General features: G+C 40.6%; 2 protein-coding genes across 2 annotated transcripts in view; both read left to right on the forward strand.

Moving 5' to 3' along the window:
• LOC109474641 (kelch-like protein 26) overlaps window positions 1-13607 on the forward strand; it is a 14927-nt gene extending 1320 nt beyond the window's left edge. Inside the window, exons 2-12 of the mRNA XM_019774989.1 lie at window positions 342-1218; window positions 1456-1617; window positions 1937-2100; window positions 2573-2702; window positions 3447-3570; window positions 4149-4269; window positions 10432-10576; window positions 11097-11290; window positions 11987-12268; window positions 12469-12614; window positions 12823-13607. Coding sequence (XP_019630548.1) covers window positions 414-1218; window positions 1456-1617; window positions 1937-2100; window positions 2573-2702; window positions 3447-3570; window positions 4149-4269; window positions 10432-10576; window positions 11097-11290; window positions 11987-12268; window positions 12469-12614; window positions 12823-12967 — 2418 coding nt within the window. The 5' untranslated portion in view covers window positions 342-413 and the 3' untranslated portion in view covers window positions 12968-13607. The remainder of the gene's footprint in view (window positions 1-341; window positions 1219-1455; window positions 1618-1936; window positions 2101-2572; window positions 2703-3446; window positions 3571-4148; window positions 4270-10431; window positions 10577-11096; window positions 11291-11986; window positions 12269-12468; window positions 12615-12822) is intronic.
• Window positions 13608-15267: 1660 nt separating this feature from the next.
• LOC109474614 lies at window positions 15268-17532 on the forward strand. Its single transcript, XM_019774957.1, has 3 exons — window positions 15268-15495; window positions 16190-16341; window positions 16823-17532. The coding sequence occupies exons 1-3, from the start codon at window positions 15327-15329 to the stop codon at window positions 17036-17038; spliced, it is 537 nt and encodes a 178-aa protein (XP_019630516.1). The 5' UTR covers window positions 15268-15326; the 3' UTR covers window positions 17039-17532.
• Window positions 17533-18076: the final 544 nt, after the last annotated feature.

An 18076-nucleotide genomic window follows, 5' to 3' on the forward strand; every position in this document is an offset into this window, starting at 1 on the left:
GTAGCCCTAACTGTTGTTAGGGCTACTGTAAAAGACTGCAAGCAAGAGAAGCCCTGCAACAGTCGCCGCGGCTAGACTTTATGGTGATGAAAAATATGTTTGGGAATCAATGCACAATATTATGCAGGTGATGTTTAGGAAATTTCACAAACAAAAACTAGCACAAGTGCATTTCTGAGAACCACCATTTATTAATTAGATGGTAATGAGTTATTCAAACTAGATGGTCCTGAAGGTGATTTTGTTGTTTAGCTAGGCTAGACCATTGTGAATGTAAATATTACAGTTGCTTTTTTGCTTTGTAATTCTTACCTTCCTAGTTTCATTTCAATTTTCAACAGGTACATGAACTGACACAATGAAGACACAGTGAAAACCACCACACAAACAGTTTGGCTGGATATTGCATAAGGATGTCTCGTAGTGGGATGGCCTTTGACAGTTCCTGTGATATACAAAAAACATTGTCCATGACTCTGAACTGTCATAAACATGCATCAAGCCTTCTAAGAGGCTTCCAAAGTCTACAAGAGGAAGGACAACTGTGTGACTTGGAGCTTATTCTTGCAACATCTCAGCAAACAAGAGACTGTGAAAAGTTTCCTGTGCATAAGGTCCTTCTGGCTGCTTCATGTGAGTCTGTTCAGCTGCAGTACCAAAGATTACAGAAAGAAGGCACTGTGATGCCTTGTGGAAACATCCTACCCAAGGTTTTGTCCATCTTTTTGGGATATGTGTACTCAGGTACGATTTCGGTCCGTGCAGAGCTTGTTGCAGCACTGGTTTCAGTCGCTGATCAATTTGGATGCAAGTCTTTGTATAATTTGTGTATGCAGTTGCTGAAAAGGATTTCAAGCAAGAGGCAAGGGAGGGCACTTTCGGAAGAGGATTGGACATTTTCTGTGGTAGAAAGACAAGAAATGTACCTCTTACAGAAACAGGACTCTTACAAGAAGGGCAGTGGTTCAGAGGCTTGTAAAACAACTGAAACGGTTCCTTCTGATGGACATGTAGGGTTAGTTGCAGTACCAGGGATAACTGATAGGAGGATCTACATCCGGAATGACTACCACACTAAGGACGTGGTGCAGGGACTACAAGCGATCCAGTGTGATGCGAATATGTGTGACGTTGTGTTAGAAGCGGACGGTGAATCGTTCTGGGCGCATCGTGTCGTCCTGGCGACCTGTAGCGACTATTTTCGAGCCATGTTCACAGGTACACAACTTTTACAGAAGTTTGAGAGCATGTCAAAGTGTTTCGTAATTGCTATATGAGGTAATAATGCCACGGTATGTAAATTTTATGTATCACATTCCCTGCCAGCACCATTGTGATCTCCAGATCTGTCTCCCAGATTGGAGTCTGTACCTTTTCAGCCTGATGTATTAAGACAGTTGTATTTTGTTTCAGAACTGTTACTTCATATGCAAATTCTTTTTTTACTGTACATAGTGGGTATGCGTGAGTGTGTGGAAGACTGCGTGGTGCTACGTGACATCAGTGCGAGGGGTCTGGGCGTGGTGGTGAGTTACATGTACACAGGGACGGTCCAACTGTCACCAGATACCGTGGACATCGTGTTGGAAGTTGCACACGTTCTACTGGTCAGCAATGGTAAGGGCTCCGTTACTTATACTTGTACACTTATAGGTGTAGGTGTATGTTGACTTTCAATTGCTGCATTGACTGTTGCCACCTATGAAGTGTAAATGAAATAACTGTTACATCTGTAATGGCAATATTTTTTAAACAGTTTTTAGTATTTTAGTATTACTGCATACTTCCTAAACTCTTGTTCTTGGGGGGTACCAGAATACTGCGTAGTCCAAATTCATGTCAAGTTAAGAATGCAATCACACTTTGGGATTCCTAAAGTATCTACAGAATCAGAACAATTGCTGATGCTGAGTTGAACTACTTTTCTTTCTTCCAGTGATAGACCTGTGCTGTGACTACCTGATCCAGACCATGTCGGCACAAAACTGTCTGACGGCGCTCCAGCTGGCCTATCGCTACTCCCTGTCAGACGTGGAGACTGCCGCTGACAACTGCATCCTTGCAAACATCCCACAAGTTTCACAGACACCGGAATTCAAGGTCATTATCAAAAATTCAACCATTCTTCCAAAATTTTTTATTTTTTATTTTCATTTTTATCTACTTAATGATTCACCACAAAAGAAGGCTCATAAGAGCCACTCAAAATGTTTTGGGTTACAGTATAGCCAGTGAGGACAGATGTTTGTTGACCTTAGACTTGAAAAGTTTAAGGTTGTACCATATGGGAAACATTCATGTGGTAGCTTATTCCATAGTGATGTTGTTCTAGGAAAGAAGCTTTCAGTGTGGAACTTCCTACTAAGAGGTGGTGTATGGAGGAAGAAACTTCAAAAGGGTGATTTGCTTCAGTGGAAGTGGCAAGACGTGTCCTTGCTGAGAATGTTCTAAGTGGGGGCACTAGCTGCCTTTGGTTGGCTGGTGTTCAGGGCAAGGTGGGGGGAAGGTCCTAAACATGTGACAGGGGCTTAACAGGTAGTTAACAAACAAACAAAACTTTGTTCCTCTGTAGGACCTGACATCTGAGGAGCTGTGTCTGTACCTGGAAAGTGACCGTCTAGACGTTACCCGTGAAGTGGACGCCTTTCATGCGGCTGCTGCCTGGATTAACCACGACCTTGACTCCAGAATGACCTTGGCAGGTCTGTCCATGAGACCATGATTTTTAAGTTCAAAGTAAAAAGTTCGAGACAATGATTGTGTACAGAGGGCTTGAAATCAAGCAATTGTTTGTAAGATACAACATCAAATTTGAAGTTTCATTATTCCTTCAGGGAGGAAACAGGACCTTCGTGTCTGTACGTTCACAGCAGCTGTAACCCTTTGCTGCATTGGTATGTAGTTTGGCATGTTATTTGCTAGACAGTATCTACAAGATGATGCGCATTCAATTTTGATTGGTGACTGCAAGAAGTCAATTTTGATTGTCCACTGCAAAAAAAAGGCTGTTGTTTGGGTAAGATGGTTATTTACCAAAATTAAATGGTCTTAAGTCAGTGTAAGATTTAGTCTCTGCTTTTCAGGATAAGATGTTTAATCTTGTATCTCCCTGCATGCCATTGTAGATTGAATGCAGTAAGCAAGTTGGATTGGCCTATACTGCATGCACAGTTATACAACCTTCTGACATCTGAGTTACAGGTAAGAATTCCACAATGATTTTTATTCCAATTTTGACAAGAAACTACAAAACACCTACAAGAAAATAAACAAACAATCACGCCGTGGATGAAACCTCCATACACGGAGGTACCAATATTAAATGGTAGTTAATAATGTTGGAAGTATTTTTCCTGCATGTACACATGTATCATTTGTATACTTTCCTGCAGTATCATATTAAGCAGTTTCACAAAGTTTAACCTAATGTATGTGTACCATGCCAGGACAAGTCATGCGTCACATCCGCTTCCCTCTGATGTCGCTGTCGGATTTGGTCCGAGACGTTCGAGCCGTCCGTTTCATGAAGACAGACGAGGAGTGCAGAAACTTGGTCATGGAGGCAACAAAGTTTGTTTACTTTGAAATGCAGTTCTCTGTTTGTTCAGTTAAACCTACATTGTAATTTGTTTGCTGTCATTTTGTTAAACTCACTCTTTACATGTAATTGTAATTAAGTGTTGCACAAAAAAAGCCATGCATACCAAACAAGAAACCAATTGTAAAGATTGTAAAATTTTACCTAAAGCCCAGTATCACACATAGCCAAATATGGCCTCCTGAACACTTGCCAACTCCCCTCAACCATGGTTAGGAGTATATTGTAGGACGAGGCAAGGTCGGCTTTGGTTAGCTGGTATTCGGCAAGGTCGGCTACTGAGCAGTACGTTGTGCTTTTAAGCCGAATTTTCTGAATCAAAATGTTTAAAACAGGAGGTTTGGGCATGGTTGGCTCAGGTGGTTGGCAGGTGGTTGGGAATAGGCCAGCAGTAGTTGGGGCATGGTTGGCAGTCAAATTTAACTCAAATTTGATTTTATTTGCATCCAAAGGTTAAGACATGGGCATAATTTAGTCAGACTGCTCAGGAATTTCAGCCAACCTTGTTTTTTTTGTCAGCTATTAATCATGAATTTTTTTTTTGTGACAGGTACCATCGCTACCCTGAGGAGCAGTTTACGATGCAGTCATCACGTACACAGGTACGCTCTGTCAAGTGGATGTTAGTGGTCCTCGGTGGGAATGTCATGGATCAAGGAGCAAGTCCAGAGGTAAACAATTTGTATGATTTATAGTTATGTCGGTTGGCCAGGAATGCGCCAAAATGTTGCCCAGCTATTGCCATTGTCAGTCATTGTTTAAAACCTAAATGCATTATTAATGAGGAAATATTAGTAGCCTTTGTAAGAGTGCTATTGGGCAACCTGTTATTTAGGTAGAGAAACTGATTAACCTATATTATTTAATACACCAATGATGACCATAATTGCATATTTGTATAATCAATGAGGAATTTATGTAATGAAATTATAATAAAATAAATCTGTAATTCATCAGTAGTATAAATTCATTTGGAGAAGGTACGAGGTCTTGGACATTGTGTACACATGATGGTGGCTTTATTTCATTTGACCCTCCAATGAGACATCATGACACAACTTCACACAAGTACAAATGTGGTTAACGATCTATTGTATTACTGCAAAGTATTTAACATGCAAGTGAGTGATAGAAACACCACAAAACCCTCCTGTCTACTGTAAAATGGAGTCCCCATTACCGGTAGCATGACCAGTGGTGCTCTGTGGCATCTCTGTAGCTGACAAGTGCTTCACTAATCGTGAAATTCTTCCTGCATCTTTTTACCTTTAACAGTGGACTCTAAATATACATCACACGTCACAGAACAGTTTGATAGTTTTGTTACCATGCTGTCATGTTAAGGTATATATAATAAAATTGGCAGTCACATACAGAAGATGTATTTAATATATGTATGGTACTAATTACATATAAAGGATTTAATATATACAGTACATGTATAAATTTGTCTCTCTTAAATGTATCAGCTTGGATGCTCTATGATAATGACATTGGTAACCTGCCTGATGCTCAGTGTATATTGTGTCATAAGACTTATTATTAAGAGCATTCATTTATAACCACCTTATTTATTTGGTTGCTTACAAGTATAAGAAATGATTAGGCCTTGTCACAGTGACACCATATATACATTCAGAGGATCAGGCAGGTCATTAACCCTTTTTTGATTAAAACAAGGTCCACAATGAAAATGAAGGTAATAAATATTAATGGTGCTGTACATCAGACACGTTCTCTATTTCTAGCTTTGTAAGCAAGTGTAGAAAACCCTTGCAGAAGTCATTTCTCACTTTACAATATATTTGTGTACTTTTAAAAAATAACTTTGCTAACACACAAAAACAAGTTGAATATAAGTGCAAAAGAGTGAAAATTGGAAACTTATAGTTATACTACTTTAATAGTTTGTTTAGTTGGGTGTCAATTTATGTGTTTCTGTTGAAAATTTACTAGAGTATGAATTTCAAAGCTGTTTCTACTGCACAGGTGATTACAGTGAGTAAAGCAACTTGCACTGGTGCAAGTTTGGTCTGGAATTACTAGTATGTGCACAGTACCTGAAACTTTCACTGCACCAACTTGCACATGCACATGGTATTTTGGTATTTTGAGCACTGTTGTATCCACAACTGTGCCTATCAAATGAACTTAAGCATAGTTCTGACTACAAGCCCTGCTATGGCTCATGAGTAGGTGCAGTGTCTACTTGATCTTCTCCGTACAGTGCTGAGGGTGTGCTTGTCAGATCCTGCAGCTGTCCATCATCTGGGTTGTACAGGACATGGGGTGGGCCATGCTCTTCAGAACCAGTTGGCTGCAATCCTTCGCCGTAGATCCTGCTCGCTCTTTGACTCATGTTTTCTTCCTCCACAACGTAAGGACCTTTGTGCATGTCCTGACTTGTTGACTGTTTGCCATTTTCCCCTTCTTCTTCCGGATATTCAGGCTCTGTGTCGACGTCATCTCTTTCCATTGGCTCGGCTTCTGATTGGTCAACGAGTGTTTTGACGACTGTTGACGGTTGGTCAGTGTTGTTTTCCAGTGGTGTAGGATCTGCATCTTGTGGGGCGTCTGGACTGCCTATGGCATACAGGGGGATCTCAATCTTGTCGTTTTGTGCCAGGTCTTCTGCAGTGGCCACTGCATACGGCTTGATCTCTGTGTCTGGTCCTTTGTCTTCAGCATAGGCTACTGCATATGGCTTGATCTCTGTGTCTGGTCCTTCATCTTCAGTATAGGCCACTGCGTAAGGCTGAATGGTGTCGTTGTGTGTCTGGTTTGGGGCAGGGTTGGGTCGTATGTCCGCTGAAGAACTGAACCCGTTGGAGGCTTGCAGTTCGGCGGGGTGTGCGTACGCCACTGCGTACGGTTCGATCCTCTCAGTCCCTTCTGTTCCGGAGGATTCGTGGTCATTGTCTGCTCCAGCTGGTTGGTCGGGATCGGCCGGACCACGCCAGCGTTTGTAGACGAAGATGACGCCCACTGATGCCAACACCAGGAGAAGAGGCATGACGACTGCACCGCTCATGGCCAAAAGATAGGAGCTGTTGTCTTCCTGGTGGGTGATTGGGTCTACCCCTAGGATAATGACAATTTGGTCCTCCTCTTTTGTGTGCTGAGAGACTGGCACGTCATTTGGCGATTCTGTGTAGCCCTCATGAGTAGGAATGGTGTCGTTGGTGGCGATGGTTTTGGTGACTGCAACACTTGACGTTTCCTCATGCCCCGTGGACTCAGTTACCTCTAGTCTTCCCGTTGGCTTGACTTTGCTGACAGAGATTTCAGTGACCTTTTTCACTTCTGATGCAGTATCGAAGCTTTCGGCTCGTAGCCCGTTTGTAATGGTCTGGCAGATCTTAGTACCTCTGGATAATAGTGCCTTTCCCTTGAAGTTGGCAGGCGACGCACATGTCAGAAAGTTGGCACCAGAGATGAACCTGAGGCGTGACAGGTTGCAGATAAACCACCTTAGCTTCTCGTCACAGTGCCACTTGTTAAATGGCACACCCAGAAGTAACTGTTTTGTTTTGTTTTGCTGCAGATGCTTGACATTGTTGTCAATAAAACTGATGTTGTTAGTTCGTAGGTTTACCCTTTCTAATTTTGTTGGCAGTAGAAGAGCATCGACTGGCACAGAAGTCAGTTGGTTCTGATCCATATACAGTTTTGTGAGACGAGACAGGCCACGAAATGCGTGCTTCGGTACGACAGAAATGTTGTTCTTGCTGAGGTACAGTTCCTCCAGGTTTTTGAGCCCAAGGAACACATCAGGCACTGCAGAGGAAGGAGAGTTTATATTCAATAAAAACAGCAGAAAATGGCAACAAACAGGACCAACAATCACTATGGGAAGCAAGTTTCTAAGAAAATATTTGTCATACATGTAGACTATTTGGAGACGGTTGAATGAATAGCTTGTTTTTCATGAACTGATCACATGGAAAGAAAGTAAAAAACAACTGTAAAATTCATGTATATTTGTCTAAAAGAAGGGGAAAGAAGGTTTGTAGTGCTTAAGTTTGTGGTTTAAACAATTTTGTAGAGTGTATTTGTGATATGGCAAATACTTCAACATACACAGTACTGGCCAAGACTTCTGCAAAGTAAAAGACATGCAGTTCATAATTATATAGTATTGTATTTTTCAAAAATACTCCATTGTTGCTCCAAAAAATATACAAACTACATGTACATGTACTTGATATTTATGTGACAGTAAATTGTGTTCAGACAAATCAAGCCACATTGCATACAAGAAATGATTACGTTGTAAAAATGATCATGACTTCCATAATTAACATAATTATTGTACATGTACATGTATTTCAAATTATGTACGGTAAATTGTGTTCTGAGAAATCAAGTCACGTTGCATACAGGAAATGATGACGTCAAACCAAGTCACGTTGTAGGCAGGAAATGATCAGTACTCCAGGTACAAGTACCTAATATTATTATTATATAATAATAGATCTCCTGCCCCAATGTTGTGCCTTTAGGAATGGGACTTGACATGAATTTTCTCACTTTTAGTGAAAAATGAGTACTACCTAGCCTTTGGGTTTTAGAGATGTCTCCTGGACACAACGTTAAATGGAGGTCCCATGTTTAGGGACAGCCACACCCCACGCTCGTTATTATTAAAGAACCCACCACATCTTTTGAAAAAGAGTAGGGATGTACCCCGGTGTGCGATGGTCCAAATACTATCAGTATCAGGAAGGAAGTTGATAATTGGTGATTCAAAACAAATAATCCAGGTAGAGGGTTACCAAACCTTCTTTTTTACATGACTATTTTCAACTACTAGTAGATTTACACAGTGAAGAAATTATTATTAGCGTGAAATTTATGGAGATCCTAATAAAACAAACAAACGTTACCTAGATTGGAGATACGGTTTTCAGCCAGGTAGAGGAGTTTCAGTGACTGTAGACCTCGGAAAGCCCCATGTTGTATGGCAGAAACATTTGACTCGTATATCCGCAGATGTTGGAGCTGCAATAGGTTTGGGAAAGACCAGTCCAGAATCGTAGAGGAACGGAGATGCTTGATGTAGATTATTTTAGTTCTGTGGTCGAAGCCGGTTGGTAGGGTATCGAGACATTTTTCAAAGCTGTGCTCAGTCCCTCCTGGTCCAGCCCAGCTGCAAGGAGAATCCATCCCATCTTCAGGAGGACAGTAACAACTACGACATGGTATCCAGTACCGAACTGATGATGGTTCGACACAAGTGCAGCTCTCAGGGCATCTCTCAGGGCATCTTGCCGCTTGGACTGGATCTACAAAAAGTAGCTGACAGGAGGCCAGAAGGAGCCAAACCGGTGCCTTGCTTCGCAGCATGATGAAAAGTGGTCTCTGTCTCACTGAATTTCGCGGTGTGTTATAAAATGACAGAATAACATACGCAACAGTCATGCATACCTGTTACATGAATAGACATTGATTACTAAATATGTATAAGTATGATGCAACTGCCAATGTTGCAAATTAACTTGTAGACAGCCCCCCTACCATCTTCAATCATGATAACCGACACGTGCTTCACTAAATTTCCTCTTGTCTCCTTGCTTGCTTGAAAAAGTATTGAATTTCACATGTTTGCTAAAGTGTGATAAAACTGCCAGAGTTACAAGTTCCATTGTGTGCTGATTGTGCTTTAAAAATGGCTCAGGAAAGAGTAGAAATTGGCCAAAATAGACAGATAACATGCCAGGGAGTTGGTCTGACGAATGAGTACATTTGCATATACATTTGTAGGAGACAGTAACAGTTAACATTTTGCTGCAGAAATGTGACAGAATTTTTTAATACAAATACACTTATAATAAGATGTTTTCCAATATTTTATATTTTCTTGTTGTGTCAACCATCACCAAAGGGGAACAAAATTTCTTCTTTTTCTCCAAATTTGAGATCAATGATAAGTACATGTATGTGCACAGATGTCATCCATAGAATTTCCTTGTTGTGGCCTTGGAAAGCATGTACTTGCATGTGGGGGTTGTTCATCAGACAATTAATTTCCGAAATTAAACAATTTTCTCAAATTACCATATTTCCCTTCAAAACATTTAAAAAAACATCATTGCCAAAATGTTTGGTAATTTAGGGAAACACAATTATGTGTACACATACGTGCAGTTTACCTGTTCAGCCTTAATACTTAAAACTGACCAAAGCTACTCATTTCTTAGAGAAATTAAGGATCTTAAATATATACTTCCCTGAAATATTTAGTTTTCCTGAATTTATTTTATCATTTTATCTATTCATATTAATCATAAGAATTTGAATTTTGAGCTGATTCTGTCTAACATACATTGTAGTATGCATTTTTCCGTTTGGCCACACCGACTTAATTTTATGGAGACACCCAAAGTATTGCGCACGGGCGAATAAAAAAAAATCCAGCCAAAAAAAACGCAGCTATGTACAAGCGATTGTGAATCACAGTAGCACATAGCGACTTTTACGACAAGCCGGTACATGCTGGCCTTTTGCGGCATTTATGAGTCAGCACTTTCAAATTACTGATTTCTTGAGTTCCCTGGAGCTTGGGCAGCCTGGGTGCCAAAGTGGGTGACTACGAAGGGTGGCACCCAGACCAGAGCCTCAGAGGAGGTGATTTTTGTTGAGAACAGGTGAAAATCAATGCGCGCGCAGATGTCATCCATAAAGTTAAGTCGGTGTGGCCTTAGCTGCCAAAGGTCATGATCAACAAACATGCTTAGGCTAGCTAGGGCAGGAGTACAGTAGTATCAAAGACTAGGAGAAAATATTTACCTTTGATCTAACTCCTTTTAATGCTGGCGTTCTTCGCCAAACAGATGTTTTACTTGGAAGAGTCGTCAGCAGAAACGCCCTCGACGGCGGACGCTGTGTTGCCATGGCAACAGGTGCAGGACCTCCCGTACGCGGGGAAACTGAACCACGCTGTCGCTGTCGTGGACAACTTCCTATATGTCGCAGGGGGTGAGTCTGAAGAGAAGTCTAGCCCCGAGAATCAAAAAAAAAAATTAATGAAGGAATTCCCGAAATAAGAAATGTATGCAAAAGAGGAGGTTAGAGATAATTGATTTATTGGTCTAAATCAGAAAAAATGTTATATATTAATAAGCAAACCTATTACGGTAACCCAAGAATAAAGAGTTATGATTGATGTGGTCTTATTATGAAAACAATCGTTGGTCAATCCCAATTCCTATTGACATATCATTGAATGAACATTCTAACATTATCTTTTAGGCATTTGAAAGGTTTGAATTCAACTTGACAAAATAGTGTTTCTAACTTGAATTTGAGCTGTTATAGCACCAATAGGACAATGTAAATGTCAGAAATGTGAGATAATTGCACAAATATGTTTAAAAGTAGAGTAAATTACAATCACAAAGATCATTTTTCAATTGAAATGTTTCAATATTTGGTAGAAAAATGTGAGACAATGCTCTTTTAGATAGTTTTGTTAACTTTCGTCATGTTTTTTCTCCAGGTTATGACAAGAAAATGAGACTCCACAAAGCGTTTTGTCGTTATGACCCCCGGAGCGACACGTGGACTGACCTGCGTTCCATGCGTCACGGTCGGAGTGACTTTTGTCTGGTGGCTGTGGACAGAGTTGTGTATGCTGTGGGGGGATGGAACGGGGAGGAGATAGACTTTACCGTGGAAATGTACAATATCAAGGTAAGGTACTCACCAGTCAACTGAGTTTGTAATATGTAGAATGTACGTTTGAATGTATATTTAATAAAGGCATACAACAAAGCAATTTCAGGGCAGTAGAATTGGAATTTGCAAATCGAATCAATTTTTGGTAATATTTTAGTGTTACGTAGTAGTAACTTAAATGAATCATCACTCTATCTCATAGCATACTGATATCTGTGAGACAAGACTGCGATGTTACTGATAAAAAATTGTTGCTTGTATCAAAGGCAGGTTCAAAATGTAAAAAGACTCATCAAGTAGCTTGTTTAAGTAATCTCCAAGCAGACTTCCTGTGGCTGCAAAGACAGTATCAAATTGGCCAGGCAGTATCCATTGGTTTCAAATGCTTCAAGTATCAATGTTTATGAAAACGCTAAGAAATGGCAGTAAAATGTCAATATCAGACAAATTTTCTCATTGTGGTCCTAAAATTGCATTAATTTTACTGCCTTTGATCATGAGGATACTTTGTTCATTTCACGTAAATGTTAAACTGCCTATAAATAATCCCCCAATTTAAATTTTTGCAGTATTAGTACAAGCTCTGGGATAAGACTGGATTTTAAGGTTTGATATCCTGGTAGAGACACCTCTAATTGACAAGTGTGTTAAGTTTTTTAACATGCTCAAGGTGTGTACATCTTTAATGAAACTTTTAATTTTTTTTTTCAGAAAAATGTTTGGAAATACACGGCGACTCTAGACTGCGGACTGACGGGCCACGCCTCCTGTATCCATGACAACAAGATCTACCTGAGCGGAGGGCGTACCGTGGCGCGCGGGCGCAGCGGCTTCTGGCTGTACAAGCCGGAGTCTGGCACGACCGCTCTGAGCCCACTGAAACATGGACGGGCCTACCACGCTATGGCAGAAGTGAAGGGGGGGTTCATTGTTGTTGGAGGGGAGGATGGGTCAAGTACTGTCCCCCAGGTAGAAGAGTATAGCTTTAAAGGGGTAAGTGAGTTCAGTTTGTGTTTCTATGTAATGTGTCTGTGCATGTTTGTGTGTGTGAGTGTGTGTGTGTGCGCGCGTGCGTGTTTGTGCATACATGCATGACATATAATATTAAATGTCATTGTGTATTGCCTACCCGGTACCGTGTACTACATATGTATAATTTTAATTAAAATGATACTTTATTTTGACCAATGCAGGAGTTGTGGTCAGTTGTGACCATGTGGCCTCGTGTCCAGTGCAGGTTTGGCCACCACGTCCTGGGCCGGACCATGTACATGTGCGGGGGGTATGACTACCTCACATCCAGCTATACAGACATGGTGCAGGTGCTAGAGTTGGACAGGTCAGTTATAAAGTTTAAAAATCATTTTTATTTCTTAAAAATTCTGTGTTAATATATTTTGGTCCATACTAATCTGAGATCAAAATTTACAAATCATTGATTCATTCAATGCTATTTACTGCACAGTTAATGTATAAAAAATTGATTACTTATGATTAGCTTTGATATTGTGTTTCTTTGTTTCTTTGTTTGTTTTCTTTCTAAACAGATATGAGTGGTGGGACTGGAGGCTTGTGGGCCGGCTGCCCTGCGTGTGTGATGGGATAGCTGTGTCAGCCCTGCTGTTTCCAGAACAGTTTAAGAAGGAAAATTCACTCATGGCAAAAAAACTCTCAGAGCTGAAAAAATCATAGGAAATTTCTGCACTGTAGCATATTGTGTTACCTCTGTTTGCAAAGGTTTTGTTTTCAGTGTGTCTGTGTGTTTGCTTGTGTTTCTGTACTTAAAGTTGTTGCCATGTGCTAGACACATTCTGTATCTGTATAGCCGGTATAACCGCCCTTCGGCATAACACACCAGCTGTTAGGTTACACCAACATTAAGCACACTGACAGGAAGTTAGGCCATAGGTCCTAGAAAAGGTTATTTTCAGTCCATACCATGGTATGGTGAGTACATGTAAAGGTAACATTGTGATGGTCCATTTCTGCAAAAGGTTGATATTGGTTGGTCCATTTTGGAATGTGGAGGGAGATGGGGGAAACATGCTGTATTCCTGAGCTATTCTAGTCTTTTTTCCTGTCTTCAATTTCATGCTATACGCGTCGATTTGTTTGCAATTTTCTAGTGCGGAAATAACGTTACATAGTCACAGACATAATCAGTTAGAAATTGACAATAATGAATAAAACAAGAAATTCTCAAAAACACTTCAATTTCTTGTTCTGTAGAAGAAACTGTTTATTGCAGTTTATTATCAATGATTGCAATCATATTTTTTATGTAACTTAACTGTTATAGAATTACATTTTGTAAGTGGTAATAAAGTTCTCTAAAACTGGCAAAAATCATACATGCTTGAATCCTTTTGCTTGTGTCATTGCCAAATCAGTTTGTTTTTGAGGCTGCAAAAGATTCAAATATCAAAATTAATAAACCTTCCATACCTTTTTATTTTCATTTGTCCTCTTTTCTAAATGATAAGGTACCATGATAGGTTTTATTAAATAGGCACTAAATCAAAGTTCACAATATCCTGCATAGAAGTAAAAATGCATTGTATATCATTTTGGGCCATTGAAATTGCATGATATTGCCATGTTGAATTTCCTGTATTGCCTCTTGAAGTTTTACAGTTGAGAATGAAACATATGGGTGAACCGCTCCGTGCAAAATTAATTTAAATTCTCCAAGTGAGTTGCCGGCAATGAAAAAGTGAAGTACTATGCTGAAGTGCTTTATTATATGCTACATGTGCGATATTGCAGTACCTCTAGAATTAATTAAGAACTTAAGTAGACTTTTCGTTGAATATACATAATCTGTATTCCTGTCACCTAAGATCACATTAACAAAATGTCCTTTTTTCGTTATATCCACTTAATTTTTTCTAAGAAAAAAAAAAGACCTTATGTAACTATTTTGGATACAAACTGACCCCAAATGCTCATTTTATAGCATCCATCAACGGTCAAAGATTTTTTTTGTCTATAGTTTTTCGTCTATAGAAATTGGTCTTAGAATTTGTGCCTCAACTGAAGCTCATTTGGTCTGAAAAACATTTTTATCTGTTATTGTAAGATATTAAGATTTGTTTCTAAAGCATAAGGTTTCAAAGCATTCAATACATCTCCACATCAAGAAAACTATTTTATATATACAATATACAAAGTCCTCCTTTTCTCTGTCAAAATATTGCTTTTAACTGCACTAATGTTTATCTTCAATAAACGCTCAATGACGCTGAAATTTGGGTTATCACGTCCTTTACTCTGATTTATTGTTGAGAACTGCGCGTATGTTGAATGGCGTCATTATGAATAAAAATATTATGATAAAGAAAGAAAAATTTCCGCCAATAAAAATATATGTCCCCCTATAAAAGCCATGAGTGTGTGTGTGTCCATGCTTGTGTGTGTGCGTCCTTGTATGTTTGTGTGTGTGTGTGTGTGTGTGTGTGTGTGTGTGTGTGCGTGTGTGTGTGTGTCCAATGCTTGTGTGTGTGCCTCCGCGTGTGTGTGTGTGTGTGTGTGTGTGTGTGAACACGTGTGTCACCACTATCAATATCATAGCTATTGTAATAGCCATAATATAATTGTTTTCTGTAGCAATATTAAAATTTACTGATCTTGAAATATAAATCATATACTAATGCCTTTTGAAGCGTAAACGTCTGCCGAACATAGCAAAGTTAGCATCTAACAGTAAGTATTCTCTTTTCACCGGTATTTAAAAATACATTCCATGATTATAGTAATGTCAAGGATGTTGCAATCGTTTTTCGGCGCCCCAAATTCGGTGATTTACAAGTGAGAAAAACGCATGTGTCAAATGACGCTGTTTGTAAAAAAAAATATTTTGATAAAGAAAGAAAACTTCCGTCAGAATGATACAACATTTGACTTGGTCCCTCTCTTAAAGCCTTTGATAACTCAAGTACCATAAAACAATAAAATTAAACTGTATAAAAGACCTGTCTTCGGGTGCCAGCTTTACGGATACTCAGCCGACTTTCAGTGTTAACCGAGTGTACGGTTAAGTCTCTGGTGCATCATGTACGTGTTGCTGACCCTCGCTCTCCTCGCGGCTGTCCAGGCGGCCCCGGCGAAGGATGAAGTCCCGGTGGACATGCAGCTGGCGCAGGCTCGCGGGTCGGGGTCCAACCCGGTCGGCATCAACGCCGATACAACCTGCTACAGCCACCCGCAGTCAAGCAAATACGGTAACGTCATGCAGTTTTCACATGTATTATCTCCTTAGCCGTGGTTGATTTGTTTGTGGGTCTAGCAGAAAATACTTCCCAAAGGTCTGAAATCTCCCTTTCTTGCTGTTTCTTTTAGTGTCTTCATTTGCTGCCCCTCATACCTGAGACGGTAAATTACATAATAGAAATTTAACTGTTCTCCAACTATAAATTTGACTCACCGGAATTTTTTTTACCGAATCTCTAAGTCTTTATTTTATCAGCTATCTGACCCAAGTGCGTGTTTTTTTGCACGTGTGACGTCAGCACTGGGTCAAAGTTGGTTGGAAGTCTGTAGTGCCCCCCGCCCCGGTTGAGAGAAGGTTGGTATACCCTGATGTAGTGGCTCCCTTCACTGCTCTCGCAAAATATCCACGTTCAGTGTCTCTTATGTTAACTCCTTCACATTCTACTCTCCAAGCAGAGGTTTGGGTTTTGGGGGTATTTTTAGTGTGTTCAGGCTTTTTTTTTATCGGGGGTTCAGTGCAAAAGAGAAACCCCGATAAACAAAGCCTAAAAACACACTAAAAATACCCCCAAAACCCAAACCTCTGCTTGGAGAGTATTCACATTCTACTCTACACATTCACACTCAATGTGAATGTGTAGAATGTGTAGCTAGGAGACTCAATGAAATCTACTATGTTTTGTTATTTGTCACAATGTTTTCCAGCCGTGAGCGCTCCGTTCTACCACGGCACCACCCCGCTGAACCTGCGGCGCGCCGTGGACGAGGTCGGCACCCTGTGGCCCGTTCACCGCGTCATGATCTTCCGCGAGACGGTCTTCGAGTGGGGAGTCGGCGCCGACAACTTCGCTGACAAGGTAGCTGAAATTACTCTGTATAGCTTCATCAACTGTATAGCTACGTCAGCCCCGAGGAATTGAAGTGTTGTGTTTAGGTTCTCTCTCTCTCTCTCTGGATGGCATTCAGCACCAAGGACAGACCCACGCCATGCATTGTCACTTCGCCCAAATGTTGGGAATGTTGTTTTTGATTCTCTCTTTCTCTCTCTCTCTCTTATTTCGTGATGGTACCACAAACTGAGTTCGTCTCTCGATAACTGCACAAATATGTTGAAATGTGGACGTAAAATACAATCGCATGGACATTTTTCCGTTAAAGTGTTTTAATATTTTGGTGTAAAAATGTTACATAATGCTCCTTTAAGATAGCCCGAGTGTCAGCCTTAGCCGGTAGCGGATCGTGGGGAGCGGACGAAAGCTAAAAAAATGCTGACACTTTATTAAGCTACCTTTAAGAGATAAAACACTGTCAGTGACCGCTTGATATCCCATCCCGCAGGTATCCTGGGAGGGAGTCCGTGAGCCGTCTGACTGCTCAGTGTCCTGGGCCAGCAGCTCCGCCGGCTCCTCCTCCTGTTCCCTGCAGCAGGCTATCGACTTCAGCCGCGGCTACAAGACCCGCTACGGCAGTTACGACCTGCTCTTCAACAACTGCCATAACTTCGTCAACCGTATGATGAACTACCTGGACTCCGGGTGCACTCGCTATCCCTAGATCGTCTTCCAACTACCGTGGTCAACACTTACAATTGTCTACATCTCTGATTTAGCTGCAAAACATCCCTGCTTTAATTTGCCGGCTTTAATAGCCTGGTTACCAAACCTATTATAGCTTCCGAGTCCTACATCCTCTCCGCAAATTGGCTACAGCTTTAAGCCCCCGTCATACATTCACGACCTTCCCCCGAATTTGCTCTGCGAACACCAGCCGACTAGGTTACACTGATTTCCGGGAGCAGTCGACCAGATTTAGGCCACGCCTACCTTTCGTTACGAATCGACACGGATTTGAGTTAAATTTGAGTCAAACCTAACCCGACTGTGCTAAAGGGATGTTGCGCAGCTAAGCCGTGGTGTAGAGACTAAAGTGTACTTGTCGGCTACCGTACCAGGCGATTGGATAAAACCACCTCAAATTCAAGTCAATTTCGCCTCAACGAGGCATGCATATTCATAATCTGACAAGAAATAAAGATTTTAATAAATCAATGCGTCGTGCGTCTATGTTTTCTTCATTGTGAAGTATTCATCAAACCATTATTGAAATTTCTAACAATAGGTGCCTTTTAAACATAAATATATGCTAATTTGAGATGCGTTCAAACTGAAGAGCACTTACATACATGTGAAACATCCGTGAAGCAACTCAAACGTGACAACTTGTTGTGTAGTTCATACAAACCTGAGTGATCTGACACACCCAAAAGGATGGCCCTTGATAGCAATCAAAGTGTACTCGAATGTTCTATCATTGAAACTAAGTGCCTACGCCAGGAGCTATCGAATTGTTTACCCGTTGGCCATGTTGATTTGATTTTATGATGACATAAATTTTCGTCCGTTAAAAACTTTTTTGGCCATACTAAAAATCACACAAAGCAGCTGCAAAATGAGCAAATCGATTCTGGATGCAACCATCACTGTTTATTCAAATCTACTTGCTTAATAAACTACTAAGTGAGTATATGACGTTAAAAAGTGCGTTAGATAATCAAACTGACATTTCGTTATGTTTCACACATTCTTCTAGTTA

The sequence above is a fragment of the Branchiostoma belcheri genome, unplaced genomic scaffold (genome assembly GCF_001625305.1).
Source record: "Branchiostoma belcheri isolate BF01 breed outbred unplaced genomic scaffold, Haploidv18h27 scaffold31, whole genome shotgun sequence".
In the NCBI taxonomy this organism is placed as follows: domain Eukaryota; kingdom Metazoa; phylum Chordata; class Leptocardii; order Amphioxiformes; family Branchiostomatidae; genus Branchiostoma; species Branchiostoma belcheri.

What these genes read in the sequence shown, in the direction of transcription:
- LOC109474614 (XM_019774957.1), top strand. Translation starts at nt 15,327, where the DNA reads ATGTACGTGTTGCTGACCCTCGCTCTCCTCGCGGCTGTCCAGGCGGCC. An exon ending in CCCGCAGTCAAGCAAATACG is followed by an intron (nt 15,496 to 16,189) that starts GTAACGTCATGC and finishes AATGTTTTCCAG; the next exon opens with CCGTGAGCGCTCCGTTCTAC. An exon ending in CCGACAACTTCGCTGACAAG is followed by an intron (nt 16,342 to 16,822) that starts GTAGCTGAAATT and finishes CCCATCCCGCAG; the next exon opens with GTATCCTGGGAGGGAGTCCG.